The sequence below is a fragment of the Rhamphochromis longiceps genome, linkage group LG10, assembly GCF_057381845.1.
Source record: "Rhamphochromis longiceps isolate RC_006_pf linkage group LG10, R_longiceps_female_GT1.1, whole genome shotgun sequence".
Taxonomy (NCBI): Eukaryota; Metazoa; Chordata; class Actinopteri; order Cichliformes; family Cichlidae; genus Rhamphochromis; species Rhamphochromis longiceps.
In genome coordinates, this window is record NC_140566.1 from 27,760,993 (window position 1) to 27,782,344 (window position 21,352).

Consider the following 21,352-nt stretch of genomic DNA (forward strand, 5'->3'; position numbering starts at 1 on the left):
TCAACTCGAGACTGGGGACAAGGTTCCACCCACCGTTAGAAAGCAACTGCCCGATATTCCCTTACTAATCAGGGAATTCAGTCGCCTTGAGCTACACAATCAAATACTGTACCGAACACGACAAGATGGAGGTTGTGTAACCTGGCAACTTGTTCTTCCAGAGCAGTTTCGAGACACAGTCCTCCATAGCCTCCATGATGATATGGGCCACTTAGGGATTGAACGCACTCTCGACCTGGTGAGAACAAGGTTTTACTGGCCAAGGATGGCTGCAGATGTTGAGAAAAAGGTTAAAACCTGTGATCGCTGTGTTCTGAGAAAATCCCTTCCTGAAAAAGCTGCTCCTTTGGTCACCATAAAGTCCACCAGACCTCTTGAGCTTGTTTGTATGGACTTTTTGTCCATTGAGCCTGATAGGAGCAATATTAAGGACGTCCTCGTACTTACAGACCACTTTACTAAGTATGCCATTGCCGTCCCAACTCCCAATCAGAAAGCTCAAACAGTTGCCAAGTGCCTGTGGGATAATTTCATTGTCCATTACGGCATTCCTGAACGTTTGCATAGTGACCAAGGGCCTGACTTTGAGTCACACATCATCAAAGAACTATGCAACATCCTGGGTGTTCACAAGATTCGTACTACGCCCTACCATCCTAGGGGAAACCCTGTAGAGCGTTTTAATAGGACGCTGTTGAGCATGCTTGGCACATTGGGAAAACAAGGACAAATCACAGTGGCATAGCTTTGTGAAACCATTGGTTCATGCGTACAATTGTACAAAGAACGACGTTACAGGGTACTCACCTTATGAATTAATGTATGGCCGTAAACCCAGATTGCCCATTGACCTGGCTTTTGGTCTTCCCCTCAGAGACGACGGCTACAAGTCACATTCGCAATATGTGCAAAGTTTGAAGTCACGTCTGGAAGAGAGTTACAGGATTGCTGACAAGAATAAGACCAGATTTGACTTGCGTGTAACCGCTTCTAAATTGGAAGAAGGAGACAGAGTTTTAGTGCGTGCTGTACGCCTAAGAGGGAAACATAAGCTTGCTGATAAGTGGGAGTCAGATGTTTATGTGGTGGTAAAGCAGGCGGGAGATCTCCCAGTTTACACAATAAAACCTGAGAACAGAGACGCTCCTTGGCGAACTGTCCATCGAGATCTCCTACTCCCTTGTGGTTTTGTCACACCCACTAAGGAGAAGCCTGTTATGACAAACTCCACACGCAAGCCTGTAACACGGCAATCAGCTAAACAGTATGATGAGACTGAACCTTCTGAGACAGAGGAGGATACCGTTTGGTTTCGTGAGAGGCGTCCCAGAGAAACCATTCGATTCACCACATTGTACGAGATTCCAAAATCATCCCCTGACACCGATGATGGTGAGGCAGCACAGATAAATTTAACTGAAGACTGCTTAGCTGTTAATGATACGGTAGTCAGAGAAGACTTGTCTCATGGAAATGCAGAAATCATTTTGGAGGATACTGCCTTGGATGCCGTGAGTGAAAAACGCTCAGCTGCTGATGTACCTGGAAGTGGAAATGACTTAGCAGACACATCCACCTTTCAGGGAGATGTTCTTCTAAGCAGAGAAGACTCTGACAGTGAGCCTGAGGCCTTTAACAAAGAAGATTCACAACAGAGCGTGGAAGGTGATAAAACGGACACTCTTCGACGTTCAGTGAGGAATAGAGGTCCGCCAGAAAGACTGCAGTACACCCAGTTGGGTAATCCACTGATATCTATTGTGCAATCCTTATTCCAAGGCTTGAGCTTAGCTTTTACTGATGCTTTGCAAGAGAGTAAGGAGGTTGGAACTTACCAGGAGCCACTCTCTCAAGTGGTGAGGTCACAGCCATCTCCCATGCAAAGGGACTTGCATGAATTTAGGAGGGGAGAGTGTAGCCCAGTGGCAAACAGATGGAATTAGAGACTGTTTATTGTAATTATTATTAAAGGTGTTTTATTTTGTTCAGTTAAAAGCACTCATGATTGGAGAGAGACTCTAAAGGAAAAAATCCAAATTATTTTGTATGGAATTGCATTATTTGTGTTATTTATTTATTTATTTTGTTTCTCAAAGGTTATTTTTTGACCTGGATACAAATGCAGTCCAACCAATGGGATTGTTTGTCCCGCCTTGTTTTTCATGTTTGGTTGCGCTGCTAAGGCTGCTTAGACCACACGCGCCATAGCAGTACCTGTGGGGAAAACGTGGTAGCTGTTGAAACAGCGAAGCTGTTGGTGTCTGCTTGATTAGCCGCCAGATTTGGATAGCCGAAGCTAGTTTTATGAATACGAAGTGCTTTGCACTGGTGAGTAACGAAACTGTTATAGCCGCTGATCGGCATCCTGAAATGTTAATGTTGTTCGCTTCAAAAAACAAACGCTAATGGTGACGGTACTATGCAAGTAGCTAGCGAGTGTGCTAAACGCTCACTCCCGTTGTTAAGCGTTAGTTGAGAACTTATTAGCTGTTGTTAGGTTAAGGAAAAAACAGTATGTCTATCTGTTGTATTGAAATGTTTTATTGTGTTTTATTCATCACTGTTGTTACTTGACCGTGAGCAGAGTATATTGAGTTTGCTGCTTTTAATGAGCAGTGTGAATTGCTTTAATGATTGGTGATAGCTACATTGCCATGTAATGAAAACGTTTAGAATTTGATTAGTTGTACAACATTAGAAATTGAAACACATTTTGTTCATGATTTATACTTTAAACAGAAGTGTTAGTTAAGTGTGAACCATGTTCATTTGAAGTAATTCTGACCTCACTCTTAGGTCAGGTTTTTTGAGTTGGAGAAAGGAGCCGAGACTCCTCGGAGAACATTGGATTACAGACTTTGTGGAAATCCGCAGAAGAGGAATAATTTTCCATTGCAATGGATGGCGAGCCACAGCCCATTTGGAATTGAATCTTGAAGTCTGGTTGCCTGAACTGTGGTAGGACAGGACAGTGCAAACCATACATCGATCGTGGACTGAACTCACACCAATAACTCACCAGATCACCAAACAGGCCTGATCTGGATCCTATTGACACTTTAAAAGACCCGGGTCTAACATTCTTTTCTTTTTTATTTTGGGTATCTGTGCGCGCACACACAATTTTGGTTGTTATTGTAAAGGCAATACAGTGCACAAATTTCAAATACAGTTGAACTATTGCTTCATCATTTGCAGTTGTGTTTTCATTGTGGTTACCCATCCTCTGGGCTCCTGTCGTTCCTGAAATCTTCTGATTTGCCCATTGTTTATATATTTTGTTACATACTGGTTACATTAGGTATTTCTGTTATTAGCTGATGGGTGTAGCCCCCAGTGTGGTCTTCTGTACCCATCTGAAGTACAGATCTCCTTCAAGGCCAGACATGTTGTACTTTCAGGGATGCTCTTCTGCCTAGCCTGTTTCTAATGAGTGGTTATTTAAGTTAATCATGTCTACATGCCTAAATACTTTGAGTTGCTGCTGATGTTAAAGGCTGATTAGATATTTGGATTACTGTAACAAGCATTGGAACAAGCATATCTAATAAAGTGGTTGCTAAATGTATGTAGCGTGACTTTTCTGGCCCACACAGTAGTTGGTGTTCAGGTCTCAGATTATATATATTTGACTTGTCCGTTTTCTGATGCATAGAATTTAATGGGTATTATTTAGCTTTTCTCAATTTCAGCAATTTTGTAAAGTGTCAAAAAATCCTTCACATTTTTGCAGAAATCTCTCAAAGTCACTAAGGGTTTAAGACAAAGAAACAACTAAACATTTCAATGACTAATTCTTTAAAGAGTGGTGAAAGGGTTTGATTCTTTCATCACAGAGTTGAAGTGATTGACTCACTATTCGTGTTTTGATAAATGTGAAAAGGGTATTTTGAATCTTTCAGTGTCTTTTGCACAGCTGATTCTGCGTTATGAAAAATGTCTGAAGTGTTGTGAGAACTGCATTAAGAGAGACTTTTCTGCTGCATCAAACCAGCTGAGGAAAAACTGACTCAAATGTTACAGCCAATCACATGGCATTATCTCAAAACACTTAGGCACACAGACATGATCAAGATGAGCTGCTGAAACTCAAGCCAAGTATCAGAATTAGGAAGAAAGGTGACTCAGTGTGGCATGGTTGTTGATGCCAGATGGGCTGGTCAGAACTGCTGATCTACTGGAATTTTCCTACACAATTATCTCTTACGTTTACAATGAACGGTCAGAAAAGAGAAAACAAAAAGCCTTGTTGATAGCGGAGGTTAAAGGAGAAGACTACTTTGAGCTGATAGGAAGGTCACAGCAACTCAAATAATGATTCATTACAACGAAGGTATGCAGAACACTCACAACACACTGGAACTTGATGCAGATGAGCTGCAGCACCAGAACACCATACAGGATGCCACTCCTGTCAGCTAAGGTCAGAAAACCGAGGCTACATTTCAAACTAGATATCAGAAGACTGGAAAAATGCTGTACTGGAAAAAAAGCATGAAGGGGTGAATGAAGCATGTTGTATAAAGCACTTTGAGTGCTCCAGTAAAATAGAAAGTGCTTTCTTTACTTTTTCATACATATTTGATTTGACTAAAAAAAAACAAACAACCAAAAAACGTCATGCTGGACAATATTAAGGAGAGAAAAGTCTGACTGACAAAAGTAGTAACTGTTTTAATTGGCTGTCGAATTCAGATGAGATATGCATCAGTGACGAAGTGACAAAATATTATTAGTGAAGCATGTGTAGAAACAATAGCAGTGTAGGTTCTCAGTTATCCAGCTCATGGTAATCTAAGGAGATTCGAAGGAAAACTGATGGGACTTCTTTAAGTTTCTTGAAGATGCTTCACCTCTCACCCGACAAGCTTTTTCAGCTCTAAGACCAAATGGCAGAGAGTCCCTGCAATAGCAGTGGTTACAAATCCAATGAGCAATGCAAAGGTGATTTCTGGCTTGTTATATTTGGTCAAACTAGGGTTCACAAAATAACCAAGCACAGATTTCTGTGTTCATTTTCCTCTATTTCTCCTGTCAGTGTCTGCAAATTGCTAAATAAGTAATGAGATACCTCATTTGTTTAATTACGGTGAACAGTTTCAGAAAACTTGGAATTAAAAAAAAGGAAAATTTCACTGTGTTATCTCTTAATAAAAACCTTTAATAGTGGACAGTTAAATATAGTTTATGACTACTAGAAATACTAAAATATGGCTCATGTGCAGAATCGAACTTCCAAATTTGTCTTAAACTTGTCTTAAGTGATCAAAAGTTTCATTGTGATCCTTTTGTTAAAAGTTCTCCTAATTAAAGAAGACTTCGCTGCATTGAAACAGATATTGGACTCATAGACTGATCTTCTCTTTTTACTTTTAAAGACAGGGATTAAGCCTCTCTAAATACTGGCTGTTTCTTTAGCTTCACAATGATCTACTGCTCTAAAACCGTGGAACAATTATTCAATACCTGCTGTATAAATTTAAATGCTATATCAAAATATTTGATGTTTTGATGTGAGCTTGACCAACGATGCAAAATGATAACAGGTGATAAACATCAGCTATAACTTGCCACAGAAAAACCCCCTGTTTGGGGTCGTCTATCTTTGTGCAAAATCGGAACATTTTTTGTCTTGCTTCGCTTCCTCTCTAATGACAATCATGCCTGTGTGAGAGCACAGGTGCGCAGATAAACATGCCCCTGCATATCTAATGATAGCATTTATGACCTCTATGGCATTAGCGACTGAACAGACAAAAGGCAGTCAGGCTTGAAGTGGTGCAACAGTTACCGTTAGTACATTATGAGTGAGAACTGGTGGCAAACAGCCAGATGCTGAGTGCAAAGCTAGACAACTGAATGCACTTCAGCTCTGAGCATTTGTTGAAAAATAAAGCAGATTCACAGAAAACTGATGGTGGCATCAGTCAGATACTTTGAAATGGTTATAAAACGTTGATTCCGGTTACTTAATGTGGATATTTATTTTTTGCTTTAAGTATGTCTTGCTGCTCGTAAACATGACCCTGCCCACATTACAATAAAGTAAAGCAAGAGTGGACGAAATCTTAGTTTTAAAAATGAGTAAAAATAATGTCTTTTCACCAGATTAAATACTAGTTATACAATAATATTATTGATATAGTCATTCTGAAAATAAAAGTACAGCATATGGTGAGTTGTGTTGAGATAAAATGAGATAAAGATAAAATCTCTCATATTCACTGGTCCTTTAAATGTAACCGGTCGTCTTTGGCGTTTATTTATTTGGTATTTTCATATCTGCAGTATAATAGTTATTTTCTTTGAGATATATAATACCTTGCTCTTTTATTTAATGCCTTTAGTTTTTAGGATAATACTGAATGTGGAAGTACTGTCCATCTACCCTGATAGATGTCTGCAGCTATTCCACGCAGACTTTTTCCTACTTTTGCCAAAGTTTGTATGTAACTTTAACAACGATTCAAAAGTTGTGAGTCTTTGTCTCTTGTGAAACAGGGTTTCCACTACTGTAAATAAAATAGTGAGCCAGAAAGAGGGCTAACACAGACAACATGAAGTCCATTTTTTATTTTTTTTTCTAACTGCAGTTTGAAAGTATACAACTGAACATCATGATTTGATTTCTGTTATGAGACTCTTAAATAAAATTACAAAAAAATTTCACTACAAAAAAACAAACAAAAACAATCTACTGTTAGTAGGATGTAAAAAAACAAAACAAAAAATCGTTATATTTTCACTATCAAAGGCACAACATTGACTTTATTGACAACATGGAGAAGAAAACCTGCAGCATAATTCTTTTATTTTTCCTTTTTATTTTTTTCACACTCCATCAGAGAACACTGAAATGTTACAAAGAGATGTGTCTGATTCTACATGGAAAGAAACGAAAAAGAACAACTTCTATATCAACAGACAGTGGCTATAGATTGGTGGCACAGCTCAACAGGAAACGTACTGCCACAGAAAGAAATAGCACGTTGTCGCTGGAAAAGACAAAGGACCTTTGCAAAGCTCTAATGCCAATTTTCTCCCAAAAAAAAAAAAAAAAAAAAAAAAAAAAAAAAAAAAAAATTTATATACCTGACAACAATAAGAGACCAAAATAAAGAAAATAAAAAATAATAATTGGGCACCTTCTAAGATTAGGCTAAGATTAGGTGCTGAGGTAGACAAAAACTATAACCATTCAAATCATAATAAAAACACTATTTTCTTAATATAGAGCAACTTGACTGGCACTTGTGCTGTCACAACAATGGAGGAAAGAAGTAGCACAGACAAGCCAGGGAAAGACAGAGAGAGAAAAGCTTTGTTACATAAAAAGCTTTGTTATGCTTGGTCCGACAGGGCAATTGGTCCTCAGTGCTAATATAAAAAAATACAATGTCTTGGTGCTTTGTTACTCAAACAAGTTTAGTCTAGACCTCGATGACACATGCATTGCAACACTGCATGAAATGGCTACTTTGTTCTAGAAACACCACACCCAAACACAGAGTGCCAGGTCCAGGGATGCCATGATTCCTCTCTGACGAATTGAACATCCCCTCTTAAATGCTTTTTTGTAGCAAAGAAAAAGTACTTAAAAAACAAACAAAACTGAAGCAACAGAAGGGTAATACCCCGGTGCTAACCTACCCAAATGGAGGTTTCTTTATCATTTTTTTTTTTTACATTTTTTCCAGAACAATAAAATGTTCTGCTCAGCAAACCTGTTGCTGACAAAAAGAGAAAATTAGAATTAGAGAAGCAGACTCGGGGCCTCGTTTGCTCGCAAGAAAACAGAAAAATAAATCACAAAGCAGATCTCGTCCCCAAAAGTCTCTAATAGTTTCACGACTGCAGCACAAATTTCAGTAAATTTTCCCCATGTTTTGTTTTGTGTTGCTAAATAAATGCTTCTGGGAGCCAATCATAGAGCAGAGCCAAAGAACAGAAGCGAATGCACAATCCTAGTTGCTATTTCAATAGCATTAAGGGTTTATTGCAGTCCTTGAAAAAAAACAAGAAAAGAAGAGGCACTGCTCTATTCAGGATTAAAAAGGAAAAAAAGAAAGAAAATCAGGTCATTTTAGAGCGTCATGACATCCCTAGGGCGCTGGAGACACCATTTTTATTTTCTTCTGAAAATACAGAAACTAAGCGCAGATAGATGGATATTTTTGTTGAACAATTTCCATTTTTAGGCACAAAGATAGTACAGAAACATCGGAGAAACACTGAGGGAAGAACTATATCAATGCCAATGTATATATATATTTTTCCCACAGAAAAAAAGTGGCATAGAATATCATTTATTTTGTATCTGATCTGTTTAGTGCATTTTTCCACTAATACACACCCACACGCACACACACAGTTACACACTCTTTCATGCACTCTTTCACCTGCACAAGAAAGTAGAAAACATTCAGAGGATGATGATAGGAATAATGTGACTGAACAGGTCTTGCATTGTGGTGTTCAGACTGAACCGTGACTGGGTATATTATAGTGGGTGGATATTATGCGAGGGTGAAAAGAAGCTCCCTCAAATCACAGTGTTAGAGAATAAAATGGCAAGACACCACGGGACATGCCATCCCTTCTTTTTTCTTTTTTTTTCAAGTACAAAAACAAAACAAAAAAACATGTCGACAGTCAAGTTTGATTGAAAAATCATGAATGACAAGTACTAATTGGTCGGTTTGGCCGCGTCCCCCTGCCGCCCCGCATATTATCATCTTTTTTTTTTCTTCTTTTTTTTTTCTCTCTTAACTTTGTCACATACACACACACACACACACACACTCGTAAAATTTGTGGCGGATAGATTTAGTCCTTCACCTACAATGCAATTGACATCCAGAAAGCAACACTTATTATTACAATATGTTCACACACATGTTTTTTTGTTCAACAATATCAAAGAGGAGCAAGGCAAATAAAATGATTCACACCCAAAAAGAGAAAAAAAAAAAACAGGTTAAAAAAAAAAGAAAAGAAATACAAATATTTGTGCCCTGCTATAACCCTCCACAAATGGAAAAAGGACTGACACTGAATACAAAAATATCACAATTTTTATATATCAAATTGCCTCTATTGGCTCTTGTTCAGGAATACACTCATTTCTCAAGAGAGCTTGTCTGCTGAGAGAATCTCTATTTTTAACCTTTTGTTTTATGTGTGGTTTTTTCTCCCTCCTTTTTTGATTACCACTTCCAGTTCCAATTGTCCAACGCACTCTGCATCACTGCAAAAATGACCTGTCCTGGGTGGTTCAGCGTTTTTTTAGACGAACTTTCTGGTTTTTTTTTTGTTTTTTTCACATTACAAAACTACAATTCTATTCACATATGTTCAAGTTTAGATTCTTGTTTTTAAACCCTCTTAAAAGCAATAGTACTTCCTCTTATTTGCTGTATCCCTCATCACTTAAGGCTTCAAAATTGCTTTTTTCCCCCTCCATTCTCTCTGCTCTTCTGTGGTTGGAGGTGCAGGTTTGGGGGGACTATAAGAGAAGAATAAACATCATTTGGCATTTCTCATCCTATCAGCCTCTACTTTGTTATCTCTCATCCTTTTATATACATTTTGCTTAAAAAAACAGACAATCATAAATCAACTTAAAAAAAAAAGCATGAGATGAAACAATGCAAAACACAAATGCAAAAAATGTGCTTTTACCAAGAAAAAAACAAGAAAAAGAAAAAACCAACACGACAACTTAGAGGTAGCTTTTATAACAAATGACCAAACCTTCCAGCTCTTTAACAAGCAGGGTTAATAATACCAAGTTTGGTAACGAGTAATGCACAAAGAAATACGCAACATAAGAAAAAAACAAACAAATCTCTTCGCCGTGGCACTTATTTTTTTTTTCCGTGTACGCATTGCTTCAATCATGTTCGCAATGCACCTTTCCAACACACGCTAACTAACAAATAAAAACAAAAGAAGAACTCCCCCAAAAAACAACAAAACAAAACGAATGAAACAAAAGGGAAAATTAAAATACACAAAAGGAACATGAGGTCACAAAAACGAGGTAATTCAAGTACAATGTGTTGAGATCAAACTCAAGGTAAATCATAAGAAAAAAACAAAACCCACAACAACAAAACAAGACGAGAGAGAGAGAGACGAAGTGCAGGGACAAAAACCACAGAGAAAGAGTTGATTTATTCTGTCATCTTACTGGTCGCCCCCTAAGCTGCTGGGCTGTGTCTCGTCCAATCAGTGATCTCCCCCTTCTTGGATATGTGATCAACCAGATACAACGCTGTGACGTGCAGTGATATTCATCAAAACTCCCAAGGTTCAACCATAATACCTGACTGCGTATACCGTAAAGGTCTAATGCTGCATTTCAAAGGTGTAAGAAAAGACTTTGCCGACTTGTAGTCAGAGAAAATGTTGGAGCAGGAGTTTCTCAGGTTATGTGTTTTTTTCCCCCCCCAAGAGAACCAAGGTCAGTGTTACAGCTTAGCATGAAATATCACGCCTGCTTTACAGCTGTTACCCTTTTCCCTATGCTGTGTTGTAAACAGGTATCCAACACACATCCTTTTAGCTATATCTTTGCCAAAAGCCTCAGTGGTAATTCAAATCAGTGCAACTACATTTGGGAATATGCATCATCTGAATACAATATCTGTAACATAACGCAGGACCTGCCAGTACTCAAGTGGTGCACATTCCAAAATAAACCTCACTTCCACACAATGACCTGGGGCTCGTGGATGAAAAGGTGCGTAGCCCAGCAAGTCTTGCCTGCTGGAACGTAAGCATGCATGCTGTTAATGTTGGATGGAGAAAGTCTTCCAGTGTGACCCACTGGAAACTAATCATAACCTGGGAATTACTGACTGAAAGGCAGCATTAACCTGCTACAGTATGTATGCTTACATGGTAGTAGAAGCCGGGCTTACAAGCGTTCACATTCATGTCACTATGCCATATAACAGTCTTCAAACTGCCACACCACCTATGACAAACATTAAGGTGTGCAGCTAAGGCATCCTCAACATTTACAACTAGCAGGTAAAGTCACAGGACTCTCACAGACAGCAACCTTTTCCCAAGTCACTTTCCGCTGCTTGGATTTCAAATCACTCCGGTGAACTGACAGATCTCTTGCAGTTGAAGTGTTTGCGTGTCAGTCAGTTTATGTACTTTCTTGTTAGTGTGGGAAAAATGATAGTCATCTGGTTAAACGTACATGGATACAAGCAGTCCAGTTATCTATTGCTCAATAAGTGAATAGGCAGGGTTTAATGTGAAATATTGTAGCGAGTTATGAGCGGATGAAAAAAAAAGTATATACCTTGCTGACGTCAAACAGAGACTGTTGTCGTAGTTTGTTTTACTTGTGCAATTAAGCCGTAATAAACTACGATGCAGAGCAAAAAAGATAAAAAATAAAAATATATATATATGTATGTATATATATGATGAAAAAGTAACACAAGTTAGCCTGTGGCTCTCTGGGGAGAACCGTGAGTGGCCAGTTGTGACTCAACCTTCTCCAGCCCTCATCTGAAAGAGATGCAGAACGAGGAAGACTACTGAGAACACTTTCGACACTTCCGACAAAGAGCAGCGCTAGCATTTTCCCCACTCACAACCAAATGGGTGCTTGGTTTGCAGCATTAAATTAATGCTTCTACTCGTCCAGTTCAACTGTTTTCATCTACTGCATAAGCCTACCGGCTCTGCTGCTGATTCTCAGGGGCTATCTCACTGCCACCATTGGGATCTGAAGGTTTTTCAGACATGGACAGGATAACGGGCAGATTTCTGTGAAAACTGCTCATGCATAAAACAAAAAAGGTGACAAAACCTATACATCCTCTACTGGAAAAGGAGAAGGTTGCGTGTATGTCCCCCCCAAAGCTGTTCATTTACTCCACAGTATTAGTTTCTTCAGGATGCATGCATGTTAAAAAACATGTCTCAGTCTTCTTCTGAGATATTTTTTTTATGTAGTTCGTAACCAGAAAGATGTAGGTTTGCAGTGATACTTTGAGCATGAAAGCACAAAGTACCACTGCAGAACAAAACCCCCCCAAAAAGTTTTCCATTTTTTGAGCAAAACAAGACCTCAAAACGCAGTGAAGGCTCCCGACAGCATGGATGTAGAGGTTCAGATAGCCCTTGAGAATCTGCTTTCTCAACTCAGCAGCATCCAAGAAGTCACTTCCTTGCAGCTTGCTCACTTTATGGCGCTGCATGAAATGACCTGAAACAATAACACAGTTGCAGATGTAGTGAATGACCCGGTGAATCCGAACAATGGTGGAGAATTGATCTCCGTGTCCAAGACTTCCTCTTCTTAGCACGTTTGCCCCACCATCACCACCCTTTCCCCCCACCCCGCCCTCATCGCTTGCCTTTGCATGAAAACAAAAAACAGAAAACAAACCCTCTTGCTTTCCAGTCACTTCTCGTTGACATTCCTCGATCGTCAACACTCATGCCTCCTATCCGCTTTGTTACATTCCCCTTACCTCTCAACCCATCCCCTACCCTCTTCATTCACTTTCCTAGACTCAGACATAGCAGAGGTACAGGTAGGTCTTCTCTATACGCCAGTCTGGGGGGATGTCTTCGGGCTTGTGGCCTTTCATGTGCTTCTGCATGGCTGACAGGCTGGGGCAGTACTCCAGGCAGATGGTGCATTGGTAGGGCGAGGCGCCATTGTGGGTGCGTAGGTGCTTGATCATGGCCGAGTAGTCCCTGGATCGCTGGTGGCACAGCTTGCACTCGAATGGCTTCTCACCTAAAGATGAAGACAACAGTGTTAGCCTAAGTGTGACGTTAAACAGCAAATAAAGGAATTCAGTACTGAAATCCATTAGAGGGATGGAAAAACTGTACTAGTCTGTAAGATGTTACTGATAAGTGCATGACTTCTGCTTCTTTGCCTTAAAACTTATTAACTTTATTTAATGCAATGAGAAAAATCCTTGCTGTTCAAAATGCAGTAAAAAATGTGTGTATTTCTACAGCCAACGATTTTAAATTACATTTGAGTTATATATATATATATATATATATATATTTTTTTTTTCTAACATAAGTCAGATAAACACACAAACAGCAAATGGACCAACAGGTTAGCAACTGTCTGAGCTGCTTCTGAGGATTCAGCTACTGTTCTGTGTCTTCAATCACCAAGGCCGCAGCAGTCAAAGGTATACTAGGTTATTTTGAATATCTGGATGTCAGAAAAATCTTACAGATTTTCAAGTTAAACATTGCCTCAAAAGAGGAGCTAAGGTGAAGGTGGTTCATCCCTGTCAGTTAGGTTTCACTACATGGTCTGTTTTGACCTTGTGTTGCCATCTTTATGTCTTTGGACAACAGCCAGACCCAAGATGTAATCAACCCAAATCTACCGACAGTTTAAACATGGTGTCTTTTGCACCAAAGAAGTAAAAGTTGTGGGAGAGAAAAAAAATCCCATCACCACTAAGAGATTTTTTTCTCTGTGTGGCTCACAAGAAACATTGACGCTATTATGATAATTGAACGATGCATCTAAAAAGTGACAAGTCAAAACCCAGAGGTGAAATCCCAAATGTCTTCCAGACGACACTGTGCACCAGTAAAAGATAATGGTAACTCTTTAAAGTCATTCTCAACAGCCTTCGATAATTGATACAAATCAGAAGTGAGAGGAGAATAAAAAGCTCCAAGTACATTAGTGCAGTTTTCTCACCTCTGAGAAATAAATAGAATACCCGTCAGGTCCAGTCAAAGTATCCCCTCACAGCAGCAGCGCACATGATGATTTGTTTACTAATTATTCTTACTTTAAAGGGATAGAACTGTTTCCATGTCATTATTTTATTAAAATACCCCTGTGTAAAGAGATTTTTGAAGGATCAAGGTTTTAGTTACATCAGGCTGTGCAACAGAAGAAAAAGAAAAGGAGATGTTCTGCTATTAAAACGAATATACATGGAATATTATGCCAGCAGTTTTAAAGTACATGCAGAGGATAATTTAACATATACTTTATTTGTTATTACTTGTAAAAACTGTAAAATTCAAAATTCAGCTCTTAGTACTTATTAGAGTGAGTAGCGGTAGAAATATGCTCAAAATGACCCAAATTAGAGAATACAAGAGTTATAAGAGACTCTCTAAATCATATCACCTGTTTACCTGTGATAAGAACCAGTCAGTACAATCAGAAGAAGAAAGAAATTCCAGGCGTATTTACTTTTATAGAATATGATCTAATCAACTAATCTACAGCACATTACAAGAAAATACAGCTGACGACACCGAGAACTCCTGCAAGTGTCATAAATCATAGTGCAACACTGCTTTCTTGCTGTGGGGGCTGCTATATTCCAGAGGCACATTTCAATTCAGCAACAGCGGCCAGCCTAAATGTGCTAATGATTTGAGTGATGGCACGGAATAATCCACCAGCGCTCAAGCCGGCAGACGCAAATTAGACATGTAAATGCTGACCTTTACCAATGGCATTTGAAATGAGCTGTCGGAAGTGATCTGGCCCAGCGCTCGCTGTCACCTTTCAGCTAGATCTTTGCGCATGTGTGCTGCGAAACGTCCGACTTTGTGCCTCTGCTGCCCAGCCCGTCTGCTCCTTTGAATCCCCGGTTAACCTTGACCTCCACAGGGCCCGGGTTACGCTTCCATTGAGCCAATAAGCATAAATACAGTGTTGCAGGCCCCGCGCTTCTTTGTAGCAGTGTGGACACCTGCATGATGTTGATATTGATAACCAGACTGTAAACAGGGTCGCTTCAAATAACCAGCTAATAATGAATTGCAAATAGGGCCCAGGTATTGATCCGCCATTGGCATTTGGAATGTGTGGAGAGGACGGGTCGGGGAGGGGTTGGGTTGGGTTGCCAATGTCGATGATTCATCAAGCAGCTCCCTTTTGTGCGAGGTGGCCTTTGACTGTGAGCTTGTCACTTGCTCTTGTTATCTGCTGTTGCTCTCCAGCTTAACGCAAAGCCCCCCTCCCCAACACAAAAGGCGAAAGGGTGGATGGGGGGGGAAGCCAATTATTGGACAGGCTGCCTTGATAGTGTGGCTTAACAGCTGGTTTATTGAATGGGAGATGGGAGGGTGCTGCTATGTGTGTGTTTGAGAAAAAGGGATGGTGAGGAAGCATAAACCTTTGGCTGTGTGCCATCCTGGTGAGCACTTGTGGTATCCTCGCTCACTCTGCTACGTAGCACGCACTCATTCTCCAGGGCACCTAGCTTATCACTGTGTCAACATCTTTATGGGGCTCTAAATATACTAAGATCAATACAAAGTCTTCTGAGACATTCATCTACTGTATCTCAGCAACAAAGATATTCATCTGGTTTGGTCTGCGCCTTGCAACTTGGATTTTCTAGAAGAGAGTCCCTTAACAGGCTCCCCCATCATGCACCATATGTTTTAGAACACCTCATTACTGCAGTTTATGCTCTTTCTGCAAGTGAGGTGAGAAGAACTTAGTACAGTAAAAGACTCAAAAGCAAGTGTAAAACACTAGTCTGGCCTTTTTCACATAGCTGCTATCACCTGCAAAATTAATTTGTTAACATATTGTATCTGAAATGATCTGGCATCCATTTTTGTCCTGCCCAAGTTTGGGGGTCACTGGGCCTCTACAGACACCAAAACATTTGTTAACTGAGTATATATGAAAAATGTTGAACAGGAAGTTCTACAGTTTTTTGCTCTGAAACAAAAAGCTAAAGTTGTTGTGATGCTACACTGTGTTGCACACGATAGATTTTCATTTTCTACCGCAAACAACACAGAATCAAGTGAGAATAAATAGTTCCGAATGCTTTGATTGTTATCCATTATCGCTAAAGCCTTTACTTATTTTGGTCACAGTACCTGTGTGCACACGGTAGTGGGTTTCCAGCTGGTGCTTGAGGCTGAACTTCTTCCCACACCCGTTACATTCATAGGGCTTCTCTCCGGTGTGGATGCGCTTGTGGCCCTTCAGCGTGCTCTCATCTCGGAAGCAGCTCCCGCAGAACTCACACTCAAATGGGTGGTCCCCGGCTAAAATGTGGAAAGAAAAAATAGGACACATTCACACAAACTGCTGATGACATTGTATCATAAAAAGGCTAAAGACTGCACTGGTTGAGCTCGTGAAAAGATAGCTCGAAGGGTTAATGACAACTCAGTGCAAATGACAGCACCAAGAAGCTTAGGTTTTGTCTTTATTTACATGTACAATTCAAGTGTTACTCTAGTAATTGTGACAAAGAAGAACGTCAAATGTCTGAAAATAGCTTCCACCTTCAAAAAAAATTAGAAAGCTACTGTGAAGGAAGCCGCATTGCAAAATGTTTTACTTTATCTGATTATTTTGTCGGGGTTGTGCACAATGCAAGAGCAGCATGCAGTATCTTCCAATGCGTAGCTACATAAAGCCTTTAATAACAGCAGACAAGTATAACCCATCTGTTGTCTTTGTCTACAAATCACCTGCGCTGTTGTTTTGCTTTGTCCAAACCCTTAAATAATTGTAGCCTGTCATGGCTGCTCACCAGCCTCGAGATGTATTATTGACCATGCAGACCCAGTGTCACAATGCACTAATGGATCACCTAACTAATGTGCAAACCTAGGATAAAGAAGTGAGTTTGTCATCACAGAATCTATTATCCTTGGATATATATGTGTTTAAGCAGACCCAAATTCAGGCATTTGTCTTTAACTGGTCTAGTCGTAGAGTCCAAATTACTCTGCATCCTCGATCACTGCCATGTAGCCGGTCCTAAAACACAATATTTGTATTTTAGACAGTGTGTCATCATCACGGTTAAATGACAATGCCTAAAAATGTAAATGAAGATAAATGTACCATGTCTTGACATTCACTGGCAGCATGTTGACTGGCTTATATTAGCCTCCTTACGCCCCGTCTCCACCCTTCCTTAATTTTTCCTTAGATAGCATCATATTTCCTTCCTGAGACATCGCAGTTATTGTAGGCATCAGACTGCTGGCGGTTGTATAGCATGCATGCTTTCAGAAATGAAAATGATAACATTCTCCCCCTCATGCTGCCACTGCACAGGTCCCCACAGGGCTGCTGTAATGCATATTCAGATGTCAGTGATCAGGGATATTATGATTTGCAGGAGCCTCTCACCAGCAGTCCAAAGACTAATTGTATTTCCGTGTTTGATGAGGGGCTGCTTCTTGCGTCATTTGCTTCCCCCCAGTGTTACACTCTCCATCCAAGTAATGTTGTGGATATTTATTAATGTATTTCACTCTACCGCTGCAGGTTTAAGTCACCATCAGTGACCTATGCCTTTCATTATCTGCCTGTCCAAGTAGCAACGTGCCAGAGAATAAATTGCATTTCTCGTTATGTGCTGCTACCACTGCCCCGCTGTTAAGAGACTATTTCACTTCCATCCTGCATATTTTATTTGAGATTTTATGTATGCACATAGAGTATGCACACATGTAACTGGTTTATTTAGAAGGAGAGACAAAGAAAGGATGGGAAAGGAATGTAAACTGGATACTCTTTAAATGTTGATCACGTGTCGGCTATGTTATACTTTTGGGGAGGGAAATGTTTTCAAAGCCTTCTGATGCTGGATGCATTCCCATTAAAGGGAATGCTGGGGATTGGAGGGGGTAAAGGGGGAGGGATAAAACTGAGACAGGGATGGAGCAGGGGATGTGGGTGTATATGGTGGCAGTGGTGGGGGCTGGGCAAAAATCAATAAAAGTGACAGTCTTTATTTGTCTGCATGAAGTTATCAGTGGCTCCCGCTGTAAGACATTATGCTCTTTCTAGCGTTTCAACCACAGCAGAGATCACAATCCATCACAGAGCTCGGTGGGCTTGCACGACGCTGCAAGAATAATAATTGAGCTCAGATTCACCTGCCTTTAATTAAGGCCTCCAATCAAACCAGCAAGTGGGATGCTAATACTCGAAGAATGTCTGTGGAGGGCTATTTACGTTTAGATGCATGTTTCTGTGCTAACGTGTGCTGTTGGCAAACATCAAAAATCTTCCATTAGTAGGAAAGAACTTGATTCATTTGATAATATAATAAAGGATTTCTGCACAATACAGATTTCTACACAATATGTATTCTGTATGTTTGTGATGGTGAGTTAGTGCTATTTAAATTAAATTGGAAAACACAATAAAGAGTTTTGGAGAGTGTCCATGATCTCTCTTATAGCTTTGTAAATGATCTGAAGCTTAGATTTGGTTTATAAATCACTTCAATTTAACCCATTTACACTGACTTTATCTCAAGTTACTGTAGACATTTATGCAAATCTTACAAGAAATAACAGCAATAAACAAAAAGCAAGAAGAAAACAACCTCAAAATCATATTTGACAACAATGCAAAACAAAAAAAATAGTTTTCCTATACCCAAACACACAAATCAATGCTACAGTTACTGCGCTAAAGTAAGGGTGCCTCTGTTAGTCTGTGCTGGCTACAACTGCTTTAGCTATATATAATGAATAGACAACAAATATATAATATTCAGGCTTAGAGACCCAGTGTAAATCTAATTAAGGAGCTTCTGGTATCAACAGAAGCTAAAAAATAACCGTGGTATAACATACAGAGGGGGTTCGGTCTCACTCAAGCACCCTGTTGCTGGATGCTCATCACGCATGTTATCTCCCATTGCCACTCGGGGACGCCAAAGTGCAAAGTTGCACTGCAGAGTTTTATATAAGTCGGACACAATTCTGTAATCACATTGTGAGAATGTAAAGGAGCAGACAAGGCTTCATTTTGTCAGGATATATTCTCATGGGAGGCGGAGAATAATAGGAACACGTCCTCCGTCCATCCCAAATCTGCTACTATTACTTCCCCCATCTCTCCATCCTTCAATTCTTGCTTTCCTCTTTATTTTCTCTCCATTTCTCCATCCCTCTGTGGCGTGACCACATGGCAGGGACGCGACAGATGAGGACCCGGCAAAGTGAGGTGGAACCACAGCATGGTGACTGAACCCAAGGGTGCCCCCGAGCATCACCACCTGCGTCTCCTGACCCCTCCTCATCACCTCCTTTGACACCCCAAAGGACTGCTGAGGGTTCCTGTGCCCATGGGCACACGGTGCGTGTTCATTATATACGGTAAGAGGCTGTAAATCACCAGGCTCCATCACTGCCAGGACCAGAAACTGCCTCATTCTCTCTCTCTCTAAATTCAATTCAGCCCTCTCTCGCTCTCTCTCTCTTTCTGGCTGTAGCACTATCAAATACAGCTGCGAACACAAAACACCCCGCCACAGCAGACAGCAAATTGGCCCAGAGTTAAAAAAAAAAAAAAAAAGGGAAAAAAAAAACAGACACTTACACACAGACAGTGCACAACAACAGAATATTAATGAAGGTCTGGTCTGTAAAGAGAGAGTGTGTATGTCTGTGTGCATGTGGTGCCGGGGAAGAAAAATAACACAGCTGCTATGACTGCCACTTTTTATGAGCCAACATTGTGCATTTGTGTGTGAGTGCTCGAACCTATACTGTACTACATGCGCGAAATAAAGACAAAAATAAATTTAACAGATAGGCAACATCGCAGTAAGAATGTGCAATAGGATGTTAAGGGGAGGTAATGAAACCGCAGGTGGATGGAAGAAAATGAAAACACAGTGATGGAGGCGAAAGAGAGATGGCAAGATTAAGATGCTGAAATAAACACCATTAAATCAGGTTGTTTTTTTTTTCCTGCTTCCTCGTCCTAAACGGTGATCCAGTGTCAAAGCCCGCACCAGCAAGGCTGCGTTCAAAAGATAAAGCTGCAGACAGGTAAAATGAAGCACGCGTAATGAATGTCCATAAAAGTGCTTTTGCTGCTTTCTGCTGTCAGCTGATACAACCGAATAGTGAGTCAACCAATAACCAAGCAATATCTAGAATGCTTTGTATGGAAGATGAGCTGCCATTGTCTGTCCATAAAAATTAAGGTTGAATACCAGGAATTGAGGTTTTGGTATTTACTGGGGATTTTTTGTCAAAACTGAGCCGTGCTTCTGGGAAAATACCTGCAAGGAACCAGTGCATCCATGATACATTTGTGTGCTGGAAACAACTGCGCGCACTGGAACAAAGACACCTAATCCAAACCTCATTTACCACACAACTGTCACACCTAAACGCCAAAGTCTGCCACTGAAAAGCCATTATTACGGTAATATAATATGGATCAGCGTTTCTCCTGCAGTGTTTTGTTTTCAATTACTTTCCATGTTTCAGTGTCTGCCTTAAGTCCAGATGAGAGGAAATACAATTTTTCCAGGTCTGAATGAGCACACCCTCCGAAAACAACAAAAACAGATCAACCATCACTAAATCAGAATAAGAGAACAGACAAGAAGAATGAATTAATTTTGTAATTTAACTTGGCATATAACTAACTGCTTTTCCCAAAATTAGAAAAACAAAGAGAAAAAAATGGCGGCATGTGAAAGGTTTTTCTCCTCCCTTTGCAAAGCAGGTTTTGTCAACAGGGACACTGTTGTGCTGCTTTAATATATAATGCAAGTGTAATATAATATAATATAATACTTACATGAAAATATACAATGATGTCACAATTATTATAATATATGCTTTTTTAGATTTAAATTTTGGAGTTTACATGAAACAAAAATTCATTTTGGTTTTTTATTTTAAAGCACAGTTTTTTAAGGAATCATTTTTAAATCGAGAGAAAACCTATAGAGCTGAACCTTCATTCAAAAAGTAATTTACACATATCTCAGATCTTAAATTTAAATGTGTTCAGTGATGAGTCTTTATTAATCCAGACAAAATATGACACCAAATGGAAACATCTCTTAGTCACTACTTCCATTTATCAAAGTAATTAGTTAGCAATTACTAAGCACTGTTAGCTTTTGCAATATGGATAAACTGTCTTTGATAGCGTATGCCATTAATCAGCATTAATGACAACGGTTTTGATGTTTTTAGGACCAGAACTAAAACTATAGAAGGAAGAGCCAATGGTTCCCATTTTATCTGCTTTTTGGCGCTTGCATAAACTTAACTAGAAGTAAATAAATAAAGCAAATGCACATTACTGCAGAAACTTTGGTTGGTTTAAAGATTTCCTTTCCAATACATGGCAGCTTTCTTTATGCAATTTGCTTTTAATCACTCAAATGTCTTGAGCTGAGCTGACTTACAGAATCCAGACGAGAAAAGATCCTAGCTGATAAGAACATACAGACGGATAGAGCTGGGCGATATATCGAGTTTTTAAAACATATCGATATATTTTTATACGAGATATAAGATGTGACAATATCCTTTATATCGATATAGTCTATGTTACGTTATA

General features: G+C 39.7%; 1 protein-coding gene and 1 long non-coding RNA gene across 3 annotated transcripts in view; one reads left to right on the plus strand and one right to left on the minus strand.

The window, feature by feature from the left end:
* Positions 1 to 2,153: 2,153 nt before the first annotated feature.
* Positions 2,154 to 3,191, plus strand: LOC146661144 (uncharacterized). The gene is made up of 2 exons (XR_014913573.1): positions 2,154 to 2,328; positions 2,797 to 3,191. It is a non-coding gene; the product is annotated as an uncharacterized LOC146661144 (long non-coding RNA).
* Positions 3,192 to 6,689: 3,498 nt separating this feature from the next.
* The window catches only part of zbtb16a (zinc finger and BTB domain containing 16a), a 146,932-nt gene continuing 132,269 nt past the window's right edge, over positions 6,690 to 21,352 (minus strand). For both annotated transcript variants that reach the window (XM_085421217.1, XM_085421218.1), the window contains exons 6-7: positions 15,880 to 16,050; positions 6,690 to 12,775 (exon numbers count right to left, since the gene is read on the minus strand). In XM_085421217.1, the coding sequence (XP_085277343.1) occupies positions 12,546 to 12,775; positions 15,880 to 16,050 (401 nt within the window). In that variant the 3' untranslated portion in view covers positions 6,690 to 12,545. The remainder of the gene's footprint in view (positions 12,776 to 15,879; positions 16,051 to 21,352) is intronic.